This window comes from Lepidothrix coronata, unplaced genomic scaffold, assembly GCF_001604755.1.
Source record: "Lepidothrix coronata isolate B3197 unplaced genomic scaffold, Lepidothrix_coronata-1.0 Scaffold2, whole genome shotgun sequence".
Lineage (NCBI taxonomy): Eukaryota > Metazoa > Chordata > Aves > Passeriformes > Pipridae > Lepidothrix > Lepidothrix coronata.
Genome location: NW_016690182.1, coordinates 3929193 through 3953129, shown reverse-complemented (window position 1 = coordinate 3953129; position 23937 = coordinate 3929193). Strand labels below are relative to the sequence as shown.

The 23937-nt window shown below is 43.3% G+C and overlaps 2 protein-coding genes and 1 long non-coding RNA gene across 4 annotated transcripts in view; 2 read left to right on the top strand and 1 right to left on the bottom strand.

Annotated features, from left to right (window-relative positions):
- The first annotated feature begins 1841 nt into the window (after positions 1-1841).
- On the top strand, positions 1842-7835 carry MCTS1 (MCTS1, re-initiation and release factor). Its single transcript, XM_017818895.1, has 6 exons — positions 1842-1975; positions 2581-2733; positions 3429-3526; positions 4252-4385; positions 5417-5484; positions 7599-7835. Exons 1-6 carry the CDS (start codon positions 1965-1967, stop codon positions 7678-7680), a joined length of 546 nt encoding a protein of 181 aa, XP_017674384.1. The 5' UTR covers positions 1842-1964; the 3' UTR covers positions 7681-7835.
- Positions 7836-10117: 2282 nt separating this feature from the next.
- C1GALT1C1 (C1GALT1 specific chaperone 1) lies at positions 10118-12826 on the bottom strand. Of its 2 annotated transcripts, none has more exons than XM_017816457.1 (2): positions 12739-12826; positions 10118-12079 (listed from the first exon to the last, which is right to left on the bottom strand). In XM_017816457.1, exon 2 carries the CDS (start codon positions 12072-12074, stop codon positions 11118-11120), a length of 957 nt encoding a protein of 318 aa, XP_017671946.1. In that variant the 5' UTR covers positions 12075-12079; positions 12739-12826; the 3' UTR covers positions 10118-11117. The 2 variants fall into 2 exon arrangements, with proteins under 2 accessions (XP_017671946.1, XP_017671939.1); XM_017816450.1 differs by lacking the exon at positions 12739-12826 and adding an exon at positions 12493-12538 and having other exon boundaries at positions 10119-12079.
- Positions 12599-23937, top strand: part of LOC108498128 — a 111302-nt gene continuing 99963 nt past the window's right edge. The window contains exon 1 of the long non-coding RNA XR_001875076.1: positions 12599-12843. This is a non-coding gene — a long non-coding RNA (uncharacterized LOC108498128). The remainder of the gene's footprint in view (positions 12844-23937) is intronic.

Sequence of the window (23937 nt, the reverse complement as noted above, 5' to 3'; positions counted from 1 at the left end):
GGGATCCATGAAGAAACCAGATGTGATGGTTTCTCCTCCAAACTTATGAGGGAAGAGATTCTAAATCCTTTCTATTTAGCATGTGGTCCTGAGGGGTGGTTTTTCTCAGGGCTGGAAGGGTCGTAATGCCATTTGCTGGATATGCCCCTTGCTTTGTCAGTCCTGTCCAGGTAAAGTGCTTTTAAAATTCTTGTACTTAAAAGTGACACTGCAACCAGAGCAAATGTCTCCAGCTTCTTGGTGGTGAGGCTGAACAGCAACACTGAGAGCTGTATTACAGAAGTCCGGTCCAGGTCCTTGGAACCTTCTTCAAAAATCCTCTGTACAAGCACTTTTAGATTGGGTGAGCCGTTACCTGGCCCTGAAGTCTGCAGCTACACCAGCAAAAGATATTTGGAAGAGAAGATGGAAAAGCTGAGACCAGACTCGATGTTAGCTCAGCCCAGAAGGGAACCAGTAGTCCAAGTGCTTTAAGATAGCAAAAGAATGGAGGTAAGGCCTTCCTGTTGACAAATGCCATTTTTGAAAATTAGGGACTAATCTTGCTTGTTTAGGCAGGCATGAAAACAATTGCTCAGGTGGTAACAGTCCTCAGGAAGGGTAGAATTTTATCTTTTTTTTTTTAACATCTGAGGTGGAAGTAGGATGAATTTTTCACTACAGTTTTTAAAAATGTGATTGTTTACATGGCAAAGTATTATTTAATGAAGATTTTTCTAAGGAGCACCAAAAATGCATGACATAGTTTGTCAGTGTGATAAACTGTTCTCAGTTTCTAATCTGGGCATGAGCAGTGTCACTGTGTTTCAGTTATAATTGAATTCTTGATTATAACTCAGTATTTTTAGTGATGTTACAAAGTAGGTGGAGGTAGCGTTTATGAGTGAAATTTATGTAATGCCATAGTTCATTCCTATCCTCTTAAAAAGTTATTAATGTGTTCCTGATGCTGTACTTCACTAGTTGAATAGATGATACCACATATAAAGCTTGATTTTACTTTGTATGACTGCTGTAACTCTTAGGATTTAATTAGTTGTTATAGTATCAAAGGTGATTGCATAATTTTCTTGGAAAAAAGAACTTGGTTGTTGGCATAATGATAACCTGGTGTTTTATGTCCTCTCCTCCCTTCCCTTTACGCCAGAGAAGGGACTCTAAAAAGCCATGACTCTAAAAAGAAAGGATGGGCACCTGTACGTCTGCTTATATAGCAGCCACCCGCCTAGAGAACAAACACATGCATGTCTGCTCCTCAGAGACTGAAAAAGCAGTGTGGTAAATTCCCTCTGTCTACGGTTTTCTATTCACGATTGCTGGAGCCATGACCAAGCAAAATCTAATGTGATTCTAATAAACACTGTGGACCGTAACTGTCCCCACCACAGCCCATCTCTGCCGGGCAGCTGAAATCTCTGCAAACCAGGCTTCTGCTCCCACTCCCTACTGAAGGATGTGGCACTGTCACCTGTGACTGACTCCCTGGCCGGCTCCAGTATCTGCTGCTTGACAAGAAACGCTTTTTTTTTGTTTTTTTTTATCCCCCCTTTTATTTCCAGAATGCTGGTGACAGGATCGCTTGTCCTGCTCTGAAGCTGGCGGGTGGACAGCTTCTCCCTCTGCTAGTTTGCAGGTGGCAGCGGTTTTTTCCCGTTCAACACATTTTGTGTCTAAACGACGTGAGTAGCTACGAGCACTCTGACACTCGGTTAAAGGATTTATTCTGTCGGAGCGGCGGCGTGCCCGCAGGTATCCAGCGCCTGCTCCCGCGGGCAGGGGCAGGGCCGCGCTGGTGCCGGGGGTGCTCGGGGAGGCGCTGCCGGAGCCCCGCCCGTTCCGCGGGGATGGAGCGGCGCTTCCGGCGGGCGCGGAGCGAGGGACGGCCCGGCCGGAGCCGCGTGTGAGCAGCGCCGAGGCTGTGGGAGCCCGGCCCCGGCCCCCGCCCGGCGCCCTCCGCCCGCAGGATGTTCAAGAAGTGAGTGTGGCCGGGGCCGGGAGGGGCGGGGGAAAGGGAAGGGGAAGGGTCCGGGCGGGCCCGGCGCCCCCTCAGCCCCGGGCTCGGCCCTGCTCGGGAGCGGCCCCGCGGCCTCCTCGGGCAGCGCGGCCCCGGCTCTGCCTCGGGCACTCGGTTGTTAAATGGGAAACCCTCCGGAGGGAGCTGAGTCATTAACTTGTCTCAACTTCGGGGTGGCACAAAGCGCCGTTCGTACTTGTGTGGTGGAGGTGAGGGGCTCGCATCCCAACAGGGCTCTGGGCGTTTGTGTTGCCAGCAAAGTGCTCTTGGAGTTGAGTGAAATAACACTGTGTGCCAGGGTGTGTCTGTGAGGCTAAACACCTGCTTTGTGGAGATATCCACAAAGTTTAGGGATGAAGACAGCCTGCTAGTGGGGCTCCCCTACCATCCCTCTGCCCAGTGTTCCCAGGAGACAAATTTAAGTCTCATGAAATCCTGGATTTGAAAGTTGGACAGTTGATGTGCTGTTCTGTATTGAATATATAAACATTTCTGAAGAGTAATGCAATTACAGCATTGTTCAGGCAGTAAATTGTGCATTTCTGAAAAACTCACTCACTTTACAGATTTGATGAAAAGGAGAATGTATCGAACTGTATCCAGCTGAAGACTTCAGTTATTAAAGGTATCAAGAATCAACTGATAGACCAGTTTCCTGTTATTGAACCATGGCTAAACCAAATCATGCCAAAGAAAGACCCGGTCAAAATAGTAAGATGGTAAGTTTCTTCTCTCTTGAGCTTTGCTTTTAAGGTGCTTCCTTTATGTGTTGACTTTGTAGAGTAGATGAACCTGCTGTTTTTGAAAGGCATCTATCATATCTTAAAGCTAATAGTCCAAGTTATGGCCAAACCAGAAAGTTTACATGTGCTCATCACGCTCTTGAAGGCACTTGCTGTTGTAGGATGCTTGAAGAACATAAAACTGCTGCCTAGTAGTGAACGTGCAGTGTGTTCAGGGACTGCCCAAGGATTAGCCTGTTGTTGAAGGGAAACATTCAGCTTTATGGGTATGGAAGTTCAGACTTGTTTGGATACCTTCCAGTAACATTTTTTACAATTTTTGGCCTTCCATATATTATCTCAGCTATTTAATTTTTTTCTAGATAGAGGGTTAGTACGTTTTTGCTGACCCTTTCTCCTTATCCACCCCTTGCACTGCATTCAAAAACCCCAAAGAAACGCAATTTGTGCATTTTGTCTGTAGTTTTTTTTTTTTTAAAGGGGAAGGAAGTGAGCAGGAGACCATTGTTGAAGAATGAGCCATGCAAAAAGATAATATTTTTAGTTTTATATTTTCTTGCTAATTGACTGTCTTAATTCTCAGGTACCAAGATAAACCAGACACTATGAAGTGAAATATTTCATTTAAACATTTAAGTAGCTATTGGAATAATTATTTTTTAATCTTGCAGTCATGAACATATAGAAATCCTCACTGTGAATGGGGAGTTGCTGTTCTTCAGGCAAAGAGAAGGGATTTTTTACCCCACGCTAAGGTTGCTTCATAAATGTAAGTTTTCTGAGGATGGAAGTGCTGGGAAGAGAAGGATGAAAAAAATATTTTGTGATCTGTAGTGGGTTTAATGATGTAATGTGTTCTTGCCTCCTGTAGGAACTTAGGCTGCATGATTTTTACTTCTAAAATTTACCATTGCATTATTTTTCTTCCTGTTCTGCTTGATTGTGTTACTCTGATTTGAATCCCAAAAAATGTTATTTAGTCAAATCTCAATGCTGGAAATACTTCAGGAGGGTGCCTGCACTTGAAGGATGGCTTGGAGAGCTGACAGCTTTCATGAATTTTGTCCATCTTTGCCTTTTTTGTCCTCTTAACACTAAACTGTTTCATATTAGGTTAATTTGTAAGAGTACATTTGGGGGATTTGGGATCTCTTTTTTTTAAGACCTCTGAGTATCTGAGCACTTGAGAGATTTATTTCCCTGTGGGAACTTGTTAAAATTGTTACTCAGTATGTGGGTCTGTGAATGTGCAGGAGGCATAGGCCTCTAGTGCTGGGTTACCTTTGATTCTCAGGTAAAAGATGTGTCCTTTTGGGACAGCACTTGTGTCCTTTTGGGACAGTACAGCCCAGCAGGAGCCCTGGTGATTGTCAGACTTCCTGCCCTCACAGCACACTGTGTATCTAATTGCCCCCTCTAAACTGACTTGGTAATGAGTTATTCCTGTTGTCATCTTCCTGTATTAACTGTAATGCTCTATCTTTCCCCTCCCAGACCCATTTATTCTGCCACATCAGCAGGTTGATAAAGGCGCCATTAAATTTGTCCTAAGTGGAGCCAATATAATGTGCCCTGGCCTGACGTCTCCTGGAGCAAAGCTTTACCCTGCTGCTGTCGATACTGTTGTTGTATCCTTCTCTAACTATGAGTTACTGCCTGCTGGGAGACCAGTTCAATTCCGGTTTTGTATTCTCAGCTGATCATAATCTGGATTACTTTGGATTTTAATAGGATTTCATGAAATAACTAGCAATCAGAAAAGAGCTGCAGAGGTTTAGATGTTATTTGGCAAGGTTACATTGTTCTTATTTTTTTACTTACTGTGATGTTCCTGCTGTACTGCTGGGTGGGCTGCTGTTCCATTAATCTCCTTGGTAAGTGGAGCTCCTTGGTGATTTTATGCAGAACTGTAAAAGTAGATGAGGTGCAGTATAATTTGTCCCCTGCCTCCATAGTCAATCTTTTATTCCCTTCAGTTAAGGAAGAATTCTTTCCTGTTCCTGTGGAATTTGGAAAGATGTTAAGGATCAGCTTTACTGTAGTCAGGACTTGCTCTCTGTGTCTGATGAAGTTCGCAAGTGTAAAATGAGGAAAGTGCTAATTCACTCCTCATTATATTACTGAGAAAGGAAACCCTGAGCAAATACAGCATTAATAACACCACGCTGTGCTGCCTGTGTTGTTAGATAGATGCTGTAGGAAAAGATCAGCTGTTGGCACCATGTGTTGCTAGACTTTGAAAAAGACACATCTGATTTCAGTACTTCTGTTTTTTTAAATTTGTGTCCCAATTCTTCTGTGCCTTGGAATCTGAAATGGCCCCACAAACATGTGCCATTTTGTTCCAGAAAGGAGAGACTGTCATCTCTGTGATAGGCACAAAGGAAGACATGGAGTGTAGTGCTGGGAGGTTTTTTTTTTTTCTGTAATTGCTGTTCCAAGTTCATAAATACATGCTTTGTTCTACACACTGTGATTCAGTTGTTAAATGCAGTGCATTGTTTTGTTTATCTTTAAGAGCTGCAGCTTTAGAATTACTAAAAGGGTAAAAGTTCACCGTGGGCTTTTGAAAGTGTTTTGGAAGTAATTTCTTCGTATTGCTTTTCCTTTTCTGAAGTAGTTTAAAAAGAAATCTGTTTTCCTTAGCAGTAATTTGTAGGCAATAATGGCAGAGGGAAAACAACATGCATTATGTGTGGGAGTAATGAAGATGTCAGCTGAGGACATGTAAGTGTTTTAAAAATTGAAATATAACCTGTCCCATGTCATTATTCTTAATGTTAGTTTGCAATATAAGCACCACTGTCAGGGTTACTGCATCACTGCATTACATGTGCTGTTCAAGTACAGAGTTTTTTAAGATTTCGTTTTGGTGATTGGAGAGAAGAGTAGGCAGGGAATATCTTCTGTACTTATTTGGAATCAAATTTCATGTGAATATGAATTTTAAGGTGCACAGCATTAGTATTACTGCTGAATGTTAGTATTTCTAGAGCTCTGATCATACTTTGTCAAAGATCTTGTTGAGCAAAGAAATATTTGTATCAAGTACCTGGGCTGGGCAAGAGATGCAATTTGGATTTGGGAGGATTGAAAATGTTGAAGTGATTTTTGTGTGCAGGGACAGGGAGACTGAAGCCATGCTGGTGTTTGGCTGCCTGTCTGGGCTTTCCTCTGTGGCCTGCCCTGTACCCACACGCAGCATTCCTGCTTGATGTGCTGACTAGCTTATCTGAGCTTTTTGTGAAATGTAGAGGTCTGTTCAGGGGATAAACTGAAAATTATTTGAGAAGGAAAAGGGATAGAAAATGAAAATGGGTGCTAGTTGTTCTTGGCTTTCACATAGTGCAATATTTTAAGTAGCTAAATCACCTTGTCATTTTAAGTTCTGTAAGCTCTTGCAGCAGGATGTGAGGGGCACCCAGCGGGTTTGGGCTGGTTGGTTCCAGCCCTGTGTGCCATTCGTGGCAGTGAGGAAGCTGATTTTGATGAAGACAAGTCACTCTCTCCTGTGGGGATAATGCTCAGCAGGATCATCTCCTGTGCTGGGTGACTCTGCGGTCCCAAGTCACAGTGGTGGCAGCACAAGGGAGAGAGGGAATGTGTAACAGAGGACAGGGATAGAGTGGGACTGGAGCAACCTGGACTTGGACCTGCTGTAGCTGTTGAGAAATTATATCTCTCAGGATTCTTTGTAGTGCTTCAAAATACTCTAAGAGTAAGTGGAAAGAAAAGCTACTAAAGTGTCCCAGCCCTAAGTGTGCAGTGATATGCTGTGAGCATTGCAAGCCAAGGTTATCTGTGTTCCTAATCCCGACTTCAAATTCAGCAGCCTTGCAGCTGAATATCCTTTTCCTGTGAGAATTATGATGAACTGGAGAGGAAAACAAAGTGATACTGATCTCTGCAGCCTGCTGGCTGCTTTTTTGTGTTACATTGGTTAAACTAGAAAATTGTGGAACAGTGTGATTGCGGTCTCTCGGTGTGATTACGATAATTAATGTGTTAATTCTGGGCTAGCAGCATTTTCCTTCCTGATTACTTTTGGACAAGCTGTGTAAGTAATAGAACACTTGGTGTAAATACAGTAAATTATATTCTCCAGGGGAATGAAACTTGTTCTCACTCCTAGAATGATGAGATTTGTCTTGTTTATTGTGACAAAACTAGAGGTTTTTTTTTTTGGCGGAATAATGTACTGGAAAAATGATAAACACAAATTCAGTGCAGACACACAGACTAAAGATTTTTAAAAGATGACATGACTTAAAAGATACAGAGTCAATACTACAGAGGATGGTACGTTTGTAACATGCTGCAAGTCCTTGGCACATAAATTTAGCATTTTTAATTCTTTCTTAAGTAGGTAGATGACCTGCAACCAGCAGCAAGGCAACTCACCTGTGTTTGATTGTGTTGGTGGCACACTTGGAACCAGAACTTGTCTAATTTCACATTCCAGTCATGTTGTACCACCTCCTGTGCTGGGAGGGGGAGACTCACAACTGCTGTGCTACTTTGGTAGAGAAATGCTAAAAATTAAAGAAAGTGGCAGAAGTCTGAAGAACTGTCTCCCACAAAGAAATAGCAAAAATACTGTGGAAGGCTGTTGACAAAATGTGGAAGGCAAATATTGTCCTCTTATCAGTCAGCAATGTGGGCAAATGTAATAACAAATATTGTTTCTTGTCCACCTGCAGTTGAGGATAATGATTTTGTGATTATTAGCTTTTCCCCTTCCAGCTGACAAATGCTGCATTTTCTACTTTAAATATTATATTTTATACTGCTCTAATATTTCACCTATCTAATACTTTTGTACCTTTTTCCTCCTTCCACAGTGAGAAGGTCAACAAAGGGATTGGTATTGAAAATATCCACTATTTAAATGATGGCCTTTGGCATATGAAGACATACAAATGAAACAAAAGGAACTGTTACTCCAAAGGAATGCACTTAGATTAAATGTGGACTGCTTTGTAATTCCTTGTTTTTAATGTGACTGAATGTACAAATTATTTTGTTCTGTGGCTATGCTAAATAAATCACGTGAATGCAAAAGTACTGTTAGGCTACAATAGTTTTCTAGATTTCTTTTTATTACAGTTATTTTGTTTTCTCTTAAACCCAAGTCTTCAGTGACTGAAGACACCTGGTGGAAAGATTCTGCATGGACTGTGAGTAGACTATTTCAATGAGAAAGGAGGAAAAAGCCAAGAAATGTTTACATTTTTGTGCTCTTCTAAAAGAGTAATATAAAGTGTATGTGAAATATAAATACAGTTTTTAAAACCTCTGAAACATTTCAGATTTTTTTCTTCTGATTAACATCTTGTTAGTCTACGTGTTTCTGGAATGTGGAGAAATCATTTTTTTGACATTATTTTTTAACTTATTAACAGCATTAACTTCATTTTCCTTAAGGATTTTCTCTTTTTAATATGCATTTATCTGTATAGGATTTATGAATTTAGACGGATATGTGGACTAGAAACTCTTTTATGCTGGTTCATATCTGAAGACTATTCCTATGTTCAGATTTCTACCTGCCAACACTTTGAGATTGCTCTCCTTGTAGTGGAGTTTATAGTAATGGTGGGCAGGCTCCAAAGGGAGCGTGTGCCACCCCGGTGCCTGACGCTCTCTACTCCCTGTTTGCCGCCTTATTTTAGGAGCAGAAGCAAAATCACTGTTAGATAAAGGCATGATAGGAAACCATGGTTATCAGTGTAGCCAGGAGCAGCTTCTTCAGGTGGAACTTCAGGAGATCTCAGCTTGTGCACACTGCCACACGTACCTGCAGCTACAGAATGGGTTCAGGAGCACTGTGTGTTTGTCTGGATAACCCAACTCTTTGTTCAGCAACTGCATACCCAAAGCTATGCCTATGGAAAATTGGAATCATGTAATAAACTAAGGAAACCTTAAGGTCTACCACTCATAACTGTCTCTGGGAGCATTTATTAATATTTCAAGTCTCTCTTCTAACACATGCACTGTGCAATGGCAGAATGTAATTTTGTGTGCCCGTGCCTTGTCTCGGTGCTGTTCTGCATGTTTGATTTCCCCACCCTGGGACCTTCACAGAAGAGAGTGTCCAAGGAGTTCTCCATCTGATTCTAAAGCCAAATTAAAATGTGGGAGATGAAATATATCACCTAGTATGTGCTACTTTAAAATTTCTCCTGTAAGATGGTTTACGAGATTATACTTCTGAAAATGGCAGGGTAAATCTGAAACTGTCGATGGAGGAAGACAAAATTTAAGCAGTGTAGCAGAAAAAGTTTCATCAAACCTCAGAACTTCAGAATGCTGATGGACATTTTTATGCATCTTAAAGGTCCCACTATAAATGTACTAATTCCTGGTTAGTGCTATGTGAAATCAGTTTGTGCTTCAGTATTGGTTTTTTTTTTTCTGTGTAAAACAAGCTAGCCTTGTGTTCTGTGGCTTTTTCCCTTTGCATTGTCTCCTCCTGTTGTTTTACAGTACCTCTCAAATCTGTGACAAATGAGATTTATTCTCATTTGAATTGTCCACTGCCATCCTTTCTCCTATGACTGCTGTTTCTATGGGGGGGTCAGAACTGTCTTTAATATCAGAAACACTGAAATCAAAATTTTACTTTCTTCATCTGGTTCTGTCAAAGTATTCCCAACAGTGGGTCTAACCTTTATAAATTATTCTGTAAGAAGATACAAGTCAAATCAGGCTTAAATTGTTTATCAGTTTAGCAAAACATCAAAATACAGGTTTTATATAGGTTTTAGCAGCAATCATGGACATTTGTCTTGCTCTTTCAGCTGAGCTCTGACAGGACGAGAAGGTGCATCTTGCCTCACCTTTTACACATTCTGAAACAGCTGAGCTGTGGGAGCTTGTCAGGGGGTCTCAACAGTTGTCTTACCCTTCTTGTCAAAAAGGAAGGACCTGATGCTTAAAACAAAAAAAAACAAGATGTGGATATTCTCAACAATTTGAAGCAGCTGTTTCACTTTCCCACCTGCCCCCTTGCAGCTCAGGGTGGGGTGTCACAAACGGTCTGTTAAAGGTGAGATAACACCATCTTCTCCAGTGTTTTATGAATATTGTAGTACCAACAAAGCCTGTGATAGTCGCAGATGTAGCAGGTAGATGTAGTACCTTCCTTAAGTCTTGAAACACCCATGTCAGGTCAGTGAATTCTAAATGGAGTAAATACTGAAGTGCTGTTTATTTGCACATGCTGTGAGGGGAAGGGAGTGTGACCCAGTAACTTGAGCCTCAGTTGTAAAAAAAAAAACCCACCCCAAACACCAAAAAAACCAAACCCAAACAACCACCACCCCTGTGCCCTCCTCCCACTCCCCCAAAAAACCCCAACTCAAAAACCAAACCCCAAAACTGTAACAAACCCAAACCCCATCACCTCCCCACCAACCCCAGTATGGGGGAGTTCTGCAGGTTGTTGTGTTACCTGTGTCACATAAAATTCCAAGGGTGGGAGTGCAAGCAAGTGCTGTTCTTTCTGCATCGTCATGTTAAAAGCCTCTGTAAATGTATCTACACTACATTTTTACCGACAATTAACCATCTACTTCCTTGTAAACACTATTAGCACCACTAACATGAGTGGAAGTAACACCAAACCTTTATTCTAATACACTTATAGGTGGAGTGAAGTTTTAAATGAGCAATTACTCCTGTGCAAACAGGCTCCCTGACCACATTAATACTTACTCAAATACAGTTATCTCTTTCTTTTGTCTGCTTAGAAACAGCAGTCCAAAGGGCACTTGATATGATTATGCTGCAACTTCCTACAGGATTTCTTGCCACCTTGCTTCCTGATAATTCCTTACTGCGTTAGGAGGCTGTACATAAAGCAGCAACTGATAAAACAACGGAGCTCAAGCTATTGTGTAGTTGAGAGTAAAAGAAACATCTTACAATTAGTCTTAGAGACTGAATCTGTAGTCAGTTTTATTGGTATATTTTAGAAAGATAAAAAGACATTCTAGAAATGCCTGGAAGAACTGAGAGAATCAAAGTCTTGCAAAAATATATTTGTAAGAGTAGACTAAACTTCATTTGAATTTTCATTAATAAATATTTACATGTACAAACCCCCCCTATAAACTTAATTCCCTTTCATTATAAACATAAACAACTTCTTTTTATCATTTCACTCCGGCTCTGCCAAAAGCCAAGAAGCATTTCTGTATAAAAGATTTAGAAAAAAAAAATTTCTCCTTCCGCTTTTGAAGTTGACCTTCACCAACCCTCAGTGTGCAAAAACAACCTGTACAGCAGTACCGGCACGCGTCAGTACCAACGAGTGTCGCGAGATGAGCCGACTCCACTCCTCCCCTGGTGGCACCTCAGTCGTTGTCCGAGCCCTCCGGGGGCAAGAACACGAGGGCATCGCTGTAGGTGTGTCCGTAGGGCCGCAGCCTGTACACCCCGTACATCATCACGTGCATGTGGTTGGGGCTCAGCCCGCTGAAGGTGATGGCCATGTCGGAGCAGCAGCCGTCCGCCACCTGCTGCGGGTGGGTGCCCATGGCCTCCTTGATGAGGGCGCCCACGGATTTGGTGTTGAAGACGTCCTTCCCTTCTGAATCCTCCGCGTTCTCGGCGAACACCCCCGTGTACTTCAGGCAGATCGCCAGCTGCTTGTCCTCGGCGAGTTTCCAAATCATACCTCCCTGCTCCGGACACTTGTTGGGGTCTTCAAGAACACTGGAGAGTCGTCTCAGTGACTCGATGCTTAAGACGATTCCTCCCTCGCCATCCACATACTCGAGGTCACCAGATTTCACAGCGTGGCCGATGTAAAAAGGCTGAGAGGGGTCTTTTCTCAGCAAGAAGTACTTGAGATTTTCAACAATAGCAAATGTTGTTGGATACGCAAGAAAGAACCAGCTGAATTCATCCTTGTAGCGTTCATACGTTATCTTGTAAGCTTTTCTCATCATCACCCACATGTCTTTTGTGTTGAGGGCCACAGAATCGAACACTTTGACATTTTCAGAGCTGTAGAACTCTGCCTTGTCGCAGTGCTTGCTCCAGGTCTCCTTTGCTGCAGCCCAGTGCCCCAGATCTTTTGGTTTGACAAGGATGATACAGTAAACACGGATACTTTTACTAAGCTCCATACGTTCACCCTCAGAAAGGTTTAAGACATCCTCTTTGTCAGGAGCCTGGATGTGATGGTGCTCGTGGTCCCGTGCTTTGGTCCCGTGCCCCACCTTGATGTGCCCCAGCAGTGTAACCAACATGCAGAAGGCTCCTCCAAGCACCATGCCCTTCACGAAGGAGCTGCTTTCAGAAATCATTTTTCCTAGGAAAGAGACGCACCGTGAGACCTTACAGGAATTAAGTGCAGCAGAGCACTAGCCCATACGGTTCTAATTCATTCTCCAATTTACAAACCCAGCTGCAGTTCCCTGACCTCCCGCACCAGCACAGGGCCGGTGGAATGGGTGGTAATAAAGAGGTTCCCTGTCGCGGCTCTGGGTACCGCTAACGGTACCACAGAACCCGCGGGGGGAGCCTTGTGCCCCGGCCCCTCTCAGCCGCCGGGATGGCGCGGTCCCGGCCCCGCCGCCGCCACATCGTGGCCCGCGCGCTCCCGGGGAGCGCTCTCTGAGGTCAGGCCCCGCCCGCTCCTCCCCCGGAGCCCCCTGGAGCCCCCCTGGCCCCCCTCGCCCCTCGCGGTCCCCCCGGCCCCGGTGCCGCCCCCGCCCCGCTCACCGGAGCCGCGCGCGCCGCGCCTTCCTGCGCCGCCGGAAGCGCGGGCCGCGCGCGTCCGGGGCGGGGGCGCCGTCTGGCGGAGAGCAGGGGGGTACCGCATCCCTCGCGGAGCCCTCGCGGAGCCCTCGCAGAGCCCTCGCGGAGCCCTCGCGGAGCCCTCGCGGAGCCCCGCCCGCCCCCCTTCAGGTGTCCCCCGGGGAGAAGCGCCAACCCTGCTGTGCCGGCGCGGTTGTTAAAGAAACTTACCAGTCTGACCGTCCCCGAGACGCTCTGGGAGCCACGCTCCCGACGCCGGACACTGTCACCGCTGGGACCGAAGCCCCTTCACACCGGCGGCTCCGGTGACCCGAGGTACCCCCGCTTTGGCTCCCCCCGCACACCCCACTCGCACAGTTGGACCAGGTTTCCTCACCGGCTCGACCCCAGGTTTCCTCACACAGCAGAGTCTCTGATGTCTCGTTCCATAAAGCAGTTTATTCACGGCACGGTAACACAGAAACAGCTCGATCTGGTGCCTCCGAGGAGGGACCCCAACAAAGGCGCTAAGCCATACGCAGGATCAACCCAAATATATCCAAATATATTCAGTATATCCAGGATCATATGATATCAGATATATCAATAGCTCAGGTATATCAATAGCTCAGGTATATCCAGGTTCAAATCATGGATATACTGCCCTAAATTTCCAATAAATACAATTAACATAACAATATAATACAATAAACTGTGCTTCAAGCATGGTAATATGGTTAATATTTAGAGTAAAGCCAAAATCTTATTTTCTACTCTTTCTTTTCTTTAGTGATAATTGTTCCTGAGCTCCAGATTGTCCAAATCCCTTTCTACACGTTGTCTCTTGAGAAGTTACAGGTGACACCTGATTTGAAAAAGCATCACTGACCAACAGTTTGATCTCTTTTCCACCACCCTCTTGGGGAAAAAAAGAAAGGTTTTACATGTTTTATCTCTTTATTAGCTGATAGTGGTGTACCCTTAGGCCACCACAGGGGTTAGGATAAAGTCCTGTGTGGGTTTTCCCTATATTGTAAGGTATGCCCTGGTTGGATGAACTTAGTGGATTTTAAGTCAGTTTACAATTGAGCTGCTCTGGATTTTCTGGCATCTGTCTGGGTTCCTCAGATGCCTCAGTTATTCAGGTAAGGATGTTTTTTTTAGGCTCATGGCTGTACTGTAGACTTCAAGGCTTAAGGATGTTATCTTTGGCAAAAAGATCTGTAAGACCATCAATTGCTTAACTCTTCTGGGCCTGGGGATGCATTGCTCAAGGTTCAGGTAAAAAGGCTACAAAATAGTTACTTTGGTTGGATCAGTGCATGTCCAGAATGGCTCCATTCAGTGGAACTAAACACCAATTACACACGGTGACAGAAAGTACTGTCAGCTTGTATGGGTAGTTCTGTCACTGCACTAAGGGAACATCACTCATCCTATATTTTCCTACTTGACTGCTTTTACAGTATAAAATAGGTGGACACTCAGATTGTTATCACATAGCAGAGACTGGAGGCGAGTTCAGTTTGTTTTATGTATCTCCTGTTTGCAGAATCAATTGTGGCTTTCAGGGCTTCAGCAGTTTGCTTGATCGTGTACTTTCGAGAGATTTGAGTGAGTTGCGACCCGCTGCTTCAGCTGATGCTGCAACAAATTGTTTTCCTGCATGACTTCAGTGAGGTTCTTTCCCGTGTTCTGACAGAATGACTAATGTAGCTACAGATCTTGACTGTCATTTTAATGTCTTTTCGACATTGTTCTTATCCAGCAGCAGATAAGTGAAGAGAAAGTCTAAGCATCATGTAAAGCACGTTAGAAACCCAGAGAGACTATCTGGCTTCTCTGTTGCTTGAAATTGTTGGTTGGTGTTAAAAGGACTGAAATGGCATAGGAATGCATAAGGTCTCACAACAGCCATTGTTAAGTATTCTGGAGCTCCTTTAGACATGTGTACTCCTGTAAACTCTCCATTTCAAATTACTACAAGCAACTGTTTTTAAGAACTTCAGGAGATAAGTATTTGAAGTCATTCTGCCATCGTCTGGGAACCAGCCAAGTGTCATAGCTAAGGAAGGGCCAGACCTAAGATGGAAGTTAAGTGAGGAAAGCTCAGTCACACGGTAGGAGTGAACCAGGAAAACTCAGTGACCAAGGCAAATGGCCTTGCTTTAGTTTTGTATTAGAACATGCACTCATGTATGCATACAGAATATCACCAGATTTCAGCTTTGAGTACTGACTTGCTGTCCATGGAGAAGTTTGTTAGCGGCAGTTTCATCCCTTACTTCCTACTGATCCTTTGTAGGGTCTGTACCACACTCTGGAAAAATAGCAGCCTTTGGAACCTGCAGACCTGTGCCAGGATCTGCACTGCTGTCAGAGCTGACAAGCTCCATGGCTCATTGCTTGTCTCCACAGACAGCTGTTTCCCTGCTGTTTTCTGTTTGTCTTTCTTTGCTGGCTGCAGCTGCATTTGCCTTCTGGTGCTCTTTCTTGCCTCCAAGGAAATACATAAAACATGCTCTCACTGTGTGGTGCAAAATGTCCCAGAGAGATTGGCTATTATCAAAATATATTTGATAAGAACTTTGCTCCAATTAATGCGAAATGTTTCAGCTGACACATGAGTTGTCATCTTTCATGGGGACTGCTTGTTAATGATCACAAATGAGTGTCCACTGTCTCAGAAGCAGACTCATCTGTCTCTCTGCGTGTGCAGCAGGGAGGCTGGGCCAGAGCTGCACAGACACACTCAGAACAGGTAACTGAAGCCAGGGCAGAGCTATTGCAGGTGTTTCTGAGCAGTTAAAACACCAGCTGAGCTGTATGTCATATAGAAAGAACCCCTAATCAGAAGATACATTTCTCTGCAATTCAGAGAAATACAAAGGTAAGTTTGAACTGGGACAGCTGACTTTGCTGTCACGTCCCCCATATATTTTTAATGCTGAAGCTACTGAAAAACACACAGGTTCTACCTGTCCATCTGATCCTATCAGAAGAGGGAGTCAAGTGTGGTTATGGTCTGAAGGTTGCAAACTCTCACCTTGAATAGCTGGAAAGCCCATTGGAACCAACAGACACAGTGCAGGAAAAGAGCTTTTAAGAAGAGACCAAGTATTACTGTTCTGTCACATGCCCGGTCCTTCCACTGTTTCATTCAGCCCATAAAGGGCATAATCGAACAAACGTGTCTGCTGAGGTTTTCAGTCCTGTTGTAGGAAGATTTGGGAATCCTTGTTCTGAAGTCATAAAATAGTCAGGTGGAGATTCGAGTTAGCAGGAAGATAAAGCCAGATTTCTTCATTCCCTTCATAGGGCCCTACTCATTTTTTTTGGAGGAAAATGGATTCCTGAGCCAAACTTTAACCACCCCTTCTGAAATTTTTGCCCTGCATCCTCTTCTTCACTCTAGTTTCACACTCAAAATCTGGAATCTGGAAAGATTTGAACCCTTTGTAGGTCATGTGCATCCTGAGCCACATACAACACCAAGATCTTGTCACAGGGGTAGGCACTGGACTAAGGAAGCAAGTTTTAAAGCCAAAAAGTGGCTTTATAATTAATACTAATTTCAGAACTCAGTTTGAAGTATTTACCTCTGAAAAAGTGTTCTCTCTGGGTGTTGGACAAAATTCTGGAACTACAGGATGAAATTCTCCTGTATTTATAGGAGATAATGCATAATATGATCTTTTAGCCTTGAAATCTGTTAAATTGATTAACTGTGTTAAACAATAGTTTTAAATCACTTTCCTCTTTCTTCCATCAGCACTGTCAAGAAAGGGCTTGGCATTGAAATGGCTGTTATTTACATAGTGCCCTCAAGCACAGGAAGATATGTGAGAAGCAAAACATATGTGACTCCAAAAGAACTTACCAACTTTGGATTGCTTTATAATTTCTTCAGTTTTTCATGTGTGTAGCTGAATGCAAAACCCATCTTATTCTCTGGATATGCTAAATCAATCAAGTGAATGCTAATGTCCTGCTGGCTCCAACAATTCAGCTGGAATTGAACTAGCAGAGACAATGCCCAGAGCTGAGCTGACACCATTGTGAATGACTCTGATGCACAAATACAACAGAAAGAGAATAGGAATTAGACATTTTAATGTCAACTCTCTTAGAAGCATAGGAAAAAAAGAATTATCATTGATCAAATAGAAACAGATGAAAAAAAAAAGGCAGAGATAGGAAAGTCTTATATTCAAGCTCCCAAAGGAAAAAAAAAGTGGAGATGAAAATAGCATTCTACCAGAAAGAATGGGTTCTTAATAGGCCTTTAAAATAAAGTGCATGAAACAGTAATGAAGTGATTTTGCTGCATCTTTAAGGAGCTTGGTTTTGTCATTCTGGGGTTACTTGAAAAAGGCCCTCTGAAGAAAATTATGGTCTCAAATGATGGCTTTTCAGGGTCAGATTGCATAGCTAAGAAGCACCATTGTGAGCAGCAGGGACAGAGACAGCCCTGTGGCACACAGAGAAACCAGAAGGGGAACCTTGCTCTGCTGGCACTGCCTTGATGTGATTTATGGACAGTTTGTGGAGCCTCAGCACAGGACTAGGCTTGTGTTTTGGCTTACAGGAATTCTGGTCTGGTGTCTGAGAAAATTTTTTAACATTGCCTTGGTTTGGTGACGTGCAGCCTGGAGAGACACAAAAGTTTCTGGCATGGTGTTTATTGTAAAAGGGCTTATGGTGAGTAAGTGGTTATTGTTACTAGATGGAAAGATCTGTGAAGTTCTGTTGATATCAGCCCACTAAGGGAAGAGGAGAAAGAGGAAGGATGGAAATAGCAGAGCATTTGACAGGCTTGAATGTCTGTAGCTTCCATGAGATGCTTTCTTGTACCAAGTGTTGACATCCCTTCATTTTACCAAGGAAATGGAGGTTTTGAAGTATCAGATTCTCCAAGCAGACATTTGCTTTCCAATACCAATGTTGAAAGAGTAGACTCCTGAGTTGCATGTGCAGAGACAAAAATGTCTGCTAGATATGTGTTTGCAACAAACTGGAATTACTAACGATGTTAGAGCAGAACTCAGAGCCTTGTGCTGCAACTGTAGATCTGTGATTTATCAGAGAGGAGATGCACCACGGACATGAAATGCCTGGTCCTGGAGCGGGGGAAGAAGTGTTTGCTGAGGACCCCTGAAAGAAAGCTTGTTCTGTGTAGGAGGGGCTGCTGTCATTCCAACACTGTGATCAGGTGTAGAAGCTTTATGCTTTCTGGGGAAGCAGGGATGTGAGCAGTGCCAATAGCCCGGGAGCAGCGAGAAGCAGAGACTGCAGGCAAGAGAGGAGAGCGCACAAGGTCTGAGATTGCCGAGTTTGAGATCAGTGATGTGTCAGATTTCAGCCTCTTCCTGTTTCAAACAGATGTTGGCAGCGCTGTGTTGCCTCACAGGGGCTCAGCCTGGCCTGTGTAAGGTTTCTTTGATTGGGTTTGGAAATAGTGGGCTGTATTTAGACTTGTGACTTGCACAGCCTTCTGCTACTGCAGCTGCTGCACCGCAGCCTTTTGCAGAGGCTCTGCTGTCAACAACTAAAGCACAGCACTCCTGTGCTCTGCCTTTTGTGGGCCTTTCTGGAGCCCTTTAGCAAATGTGTAGAAATGCATAGTGCCAGGGTGCCACTGCTCCTTAGCACTGTGGTGTATCTACAGTGTGCCAGAGGCTTAATCCTGTGGGAAGGGGCACCAGGAGAAAGGCACCTGGGGGATTCCTGAGCCTTCAATGCTCAGTGCTGCTCCTGGCTCCCTGCAGGGCTGGCACCGAGGATGGCAGTGCTGTGAAGTGAATATTGGTTTTGTTCACACTGGCAGCACCTCCCTGTTGAGAGGCAAGGGAGGGGATGCTACAGTGCTGCATGGTCTTCTCTCTTCTCCCCTCATTTCTATAGAGCTTCCATGTACTTTATACTCTCTGTGTGGGACTTTTTTTTTAATGTGTGCCATATCTGACATGCTCAGAATTTGGAGAGTACACTCACAGTTTGGGATGCTGATATGCTGGTCCATGGGTGATGGTGCCCTAGTTCCTGCTCATATCTTAAAATCTACCTCAAAGTAAATAAAGCAGTAGCTGATTGCTACACCTCTGGGCTTTGCTATCTCATTATTCTGAGGATTTTTTCTTGAGGAAAAAATTATACATGCTTGGGTCTCTTATATCAGTACAAGAGGCTGTGAAGCTGCTATGAAGGAATAGAAAAATCTCTTTAGGAATTGTCAGTGATGTACAGTATCTATTCGCACACTAAAAGATTAAATTTAAAGTGATAATTATGTGCTGTTTTTGCTGCTTAAGTTGTTTAATGCCATTATGACTGCTACTTAATAGAAAAGCTTAGAATTAGACTAGCATGGGAATACTAAAAATTTTAATGGATTTCTGCTCAAGTCATTCTTCCTAATATGAAACAAACCCACCAAATATATATAACTAGGTCTTTGGATTCAATTATTAATCCTCTCTCCTAATTTGAGGAGCAAAACTATCGCTTAACAGCAGTTCTCTGAAATAGAATTTTAATGATACTAGTCATCTCATAGTTGAACATGATTTTTCCTAATCAGAACAAAGTTAGAAGATTCTCAGTGCTGAATCAGGGTTAATTATTAATCCCAAGCAGGTGAAAAATAGAATGCCAACAGTGTGTCTTGAACATCTGTCAAAGAAGCTGTCAGAAATGTTTTCCATGGGTTGTCATGTGTTACCTGGCTTCTCTGCATGAGGAAAAGGCTCTGGTACATGGTATTGGAGTGAGGTTGTAGGAATAATGCATAGGAAGAGAAATATACCATTCATCAGCAACCTCCTGACACATCTGAAAATCCAGTCCCCTCTTTAGGCCAGCAAGATGTCAGTCTTTATTCACTGCTACTGTTAGGGTGTTTTATACAACATGAGTCAAATCAATACTGACCAAGAGGTTTGTTTGGCCTGTTAGTAGTAGTAAACCTCTGGTCATTCTTCAGAGAATACCCAGTGTTACAGCCTGCCAATCTGTTTAGATTATTACATACTTTTCCTTTTCCATGTGTTTGTATTTTGTTTTGGCCCTTTCCATACTTCAATGGAAAAAAAAAAGGTGTAATAGACTCACATTGTATGTTCCCAAGGTCTTTCTGGTGGAAGTGTTGGGACTTCTTTACAGTTGCACTCAGTTTTGATGACTTAGAGCAGGAAAACAGAGCAATCTTACAGCTCTGAACAAATACTGTGAGGTTAAATTTCTGTCCCTTTGAAACTGAGAAGTTGATACAAGTTGGCAGAAACACTTATGCAAAAAAGTTTGGAAAGGCTGACTCTGAGGTTTTCAGATGCTATTGGGATCAATGAAAATATTGCTGCTTCATTTTCTGCTGTGGTCCCAAATTGTCTGTCTGCAGTAGCTAATTGTGGCAGTTTTCTTCTCTGATGTTTTTTCTAATTGGTTGTCCATCAGGAATGACACCATGATCAACATTAATATAGATCTTAGTACTGTTCTGCCTCCTCAGCTTGAAGTCAAAGGGAACTGAGAGTGCAGGATCAAGCCTTAATTTGTTACTTACACTTGATTTGAGGCTTAGTGTCCAAGGTTAAGCTAAAAGGGTGATGGAATAACTCAGGCCTGTGAACAACTCATCATGTCAGACACAAAGCAATTGGGTCCAAGGCTCAGCATGTTGGAAGTTTGCCACTTCCTTTCTCTTTCAGTAATGTTCTGCATTCTCACTCCTGTAAACATTCTCTTCATCTCTTTTTGTGGGTAACTGGGCTTCCTTCCTGAAACCTTCCCAAATTCAAACTGAATTTGACAATAATTTTGTATTTGTGCTTATTACAAAAGTTTTCAAAGGAGCTTCACAGACACTAATCAGGGTAAAAATGCAAATCTAAAATCTGCCTTATTCTACTGTTTCCTTTGGAAACCATTTAATTTCTTACAAGCACACTTTGGCAGATGATGTGGCCCTTATAGTAATAAATCACAGGAACATAAGACACTTCACTGCAGCTGTGACATGGCTAGTTAGGATCCTATTCAAGAAAAAAGGCTTAGGCAGTGTATTTTCTTTCCTATACTCTGCTGTACCATTTCTCCCTCTTATAGATCAAGTGAAAAGACTCTCAGAATGCTCTTATAATTGTCTCCTTAGAGTTATAATCTGCAAATGCTTTTTTCTAAAAGATAAAAATACCCAAATCTTAATGGAGCCTTTTTAAATGGCACATCAGTAACTCTCCAACCTCCTTCACGGTTTTGTAAATCTCTTTAATAAGGGTGAGAAGAAGCTTACAGAGGTCTCTTTGATTAAAGGTTTGACCTGGAATTACTTTGAATTTGTATTATGGAGTCAGCAGGTTTACTGTGGTAAGTCTCAACAGAGAATCTTTTGAAGTGCTTTGCAGGTAGAGCTGTAAAGACAGTAAGAATTCTATAAAACTTGCTAAAGCCACAACAGAGCCAGTTAAGCATCAGGGCACTATGTTGCAAGGCCATATCCATAGAGCTCTGGGAACAGGCTGCCTTGCTAGTTTAAAGCCTGAGTTTCCAAGTCTTGTGAGTGGGAATATATGGCACAATTTCAAGAAAAGGAGGCTGGATTCAGTGATCCATAAGGTCCCTTCTGCCCTATGGCTGGTTTCCTGCAAGATTATAATCACTAAAAAATAACAGTTCTAAGAAATGACTTAAATCAGTAAGAAATATAGCCAGGATAGTGAATTTCATGGAAATTAATATTCTCAGTGCTTCATCTCCATTCATGACTTGGCTCAGAGGAAGCCTGTGAGGCCTTTTAACCCCACTAATTTTGAGTTTTATGGGTATAAGTTTCCTAAAAGGTGATATTCTTAAGGTCACCTAACTCTCTACTAACAGATTTGTTTTATTTATCAGTGGTGATCCTGTAATTCTCGTGAATGGAAATGCTCCTGTGTAGGATAGATGGCCTCACTTTCCTGTGCTATAACTCTTTGTAGGATCTCTAAATCTTGGGCAAAACTTTCAGTATGGGGCAATGAGTCTATTCTGTATTTATTGCACAATATTTAGCGATTGACTACAGGAGTATTTAGGAGCAGAACCATCCAACATCTGCAGTACTACAGCTCTCCTGTTGTCTGTCTCACCTACCCAAGGTACAGGATGCACCACTGAGAGCAGCTCTTCCCCTGACACACAGGGCAGCTCCACGCTGGCAGTTTGCTGGGCAGAGAGGGAAGCACTGCTGATGGGGAATGGGAAGAGACAAGAAGGGAGGAGTGTGTTTTTCCTCTCCCAACTGCTAGAACAGGGAAAGGCTGCTCAAAGAGAACCCAGATCTGCAGAAAGGAAGCAAGGAGAGCCCTCAGAAGGAGTAGGCAGAGCAGAGATGGTGAAAAACAGGACATGAAAGTGGCACAGCAGAAAGCTCTTTTAGTTTTAAAGAAAAGTGAAAGGTCTTTGCAACTTCTGAAGGAAAGCCTGTGGGTAGGGCTTTCTGTCAATTTTCAGGCAATGTTGAAAACTCAGACTTCTGTTGCTCTGGTAAAATGTTCTTTCCCTTTGCAACGATAGCATTAAAGACACTGCAACTGAATTATTAGGCTCTTGTGCTTGACACATGCACACCTTACTCCGGAACTTGGCTGAACATAGACAGAATTCTCTGCAAGATGTTCAATGGTTTTAATCCTTCCTGAGGTCGATGACAGAGGAGCCTCAAGCCTTTCTGATGTTTTCCTGCTACATACAAGGAAATAGTCACCCTGGCTCAGCTGACAAATGGTAGTTCATTAGGATATGGTAATTCAAGTGCTTTTGATTGTCTTTCTCTGCTCTTATTATCTGAAAGAATTTTCCAAATTATAAGGGAAATAATTTGTCCTGATTTATGCCACCAAAAAAAAAAACAAAAACCCAGAGGAAGATTAATTCCAAGGAACAAAAATGTCTATTAACATAAATGACTGTTAGCGAGAGTGAGCATTAAACTTAAACTATCTGTTCTCTCCATGTGGCACCACAGCTTTTAGTGTAGAGGCTTGAGTGCTTCATGAAGCTGAATGAGGAACAGTGGAAGGTTTATTGCTCAGCTAGACATTGAAATGGTACCGGTTTGGAAAGCTTGACAGATGAGACAGGCTTGAGAAAAATAGGTGAATCAAAGCTGTAGTTAGAAAACCAACTCAGTCCCAATACACCAATTTCTCCTATGCTTTAGTAACGATACTTCTCTTGATTTACTTGCCTCACCTTGTCTCAGGAGATGAGGTCTGTAACAATGATAGAGAGCTCCCTTTTGAACTTACGTGAACTCACTCTACAAAAGGATTAAAATTGGATTTCAGCTTAGTAGCTCTGATGTTGTCTGGCATCAGGAAGGGCATTGCTAGCAGGATAGATATCTTGCCTGGTGTGTGCCTGTGTGTCCTTGAGTATTAATGTGCTACACAGATGCCTCCCATTTGTAGGGAGGGTTGCCCAGAGTGCCACTTGAAGGCCTGTTGTGGCTAAGACATCCCTCTGCGAGCTGTTCTCAGACTAAGTGGGCTGTTCTGGTCCCAGCCAGCCCCTGCTCGCTGCCTTCGCGGTGTCACTGCCATCCCAGCTGGGGGAGGACAGTGCTGTGCATTTACAGTCTCCATTCTATGTGCTGGCAGGCAGCCACGGGGTTTGTGCCTGCCTGCACTCCTACGGCTCTGCAGCAAACCCAGCACGTTTTCCTCAGCTGACAAAGCTGCCGTTCTGCACTTGCAGAGCAAAGTGTGTTTGCTCTGGAGGTGTCAGGGCTGGGTGTGCGTGGCCAGCCCAGCACGGAGGGAGGAGATGTCCCTGTGCTCTCTGACCCTTCCCAGGATGAAACAGGGCAACTGGCCCTACAAACCAAAGATGGGGTATGTGTGTCTGTGCTGTGTGATGGAGCAGCCTCTTGTATCCTGAGCTCTGTTCCCTCCATTTGCAGTGCTCCAGCATGTTGTGGTCACACTGGGTTGATGAGCACTCTAAAGCTGAGTTGCTTTCCATCTACCAGGTGGTCAGTGGACTGTCGTCTTGATTACATTTGTTTTTTACCAAATATCTTCCTGAAGGGGGAAAGTAAATAACAGCCAGCCAGCCAGCCAGCTTCACCTCAGTCAAAAGAGCGTTGCCTTTTCCCAAGCCTGCGCTCAGCACTATCACTGTTCTGAGCCAGACCCAAGAGCTGGATTAATACCCTGTTACAAGCCTTTCTAACAGGTAGACAAAGCAGACCCCAGAGAAGCTGACTGTGTTTTTGGAGAGAAAGAACTGTCTGAAAGCTTCATCCTTTGTTAAGGTATGGTTAGTCTACTACCTGTCATATTTTAACTCCAGCTGCCTTTCAAACAGACATCTAAACTCTTGCCAGTAGGAGATGTTGTAAGCCATTTCATTCTGACTGCTTGATATCTGCTGTTGAAAGACTGTTGATAA

What these genes read in the sequence shown, in the direction of transcription:
- MCTS1 (XM_017818895.1), top strand. An exon ending in GCTAAGGTTGCTTCATAAAT is followed by an intron (nt 3,527 to 4,251) that starts GTAAGTTTTCTG and finishes TTCCCCTCCCAG; the next exon opens with ACCCATTTATTCTGCCACAT. An exon ending in AAGATGTCAGCTGAGGACAT is followed by an intron (nt 5,485 to 7,598) that starts GTAAGTGTTTTA and finishes CTCCTTCCACAG; the next exon opens with TGAGAAGGTCAACAAAGGGA.
- C1GALT1C1 (XM_017816457.1), bottom strand. Translation starts at nt 12,074, where the DNA reads ATGATTTCTGAAAGCAGCTCCTTCGTGAAGGGCATGGTGCTTGGAGGA.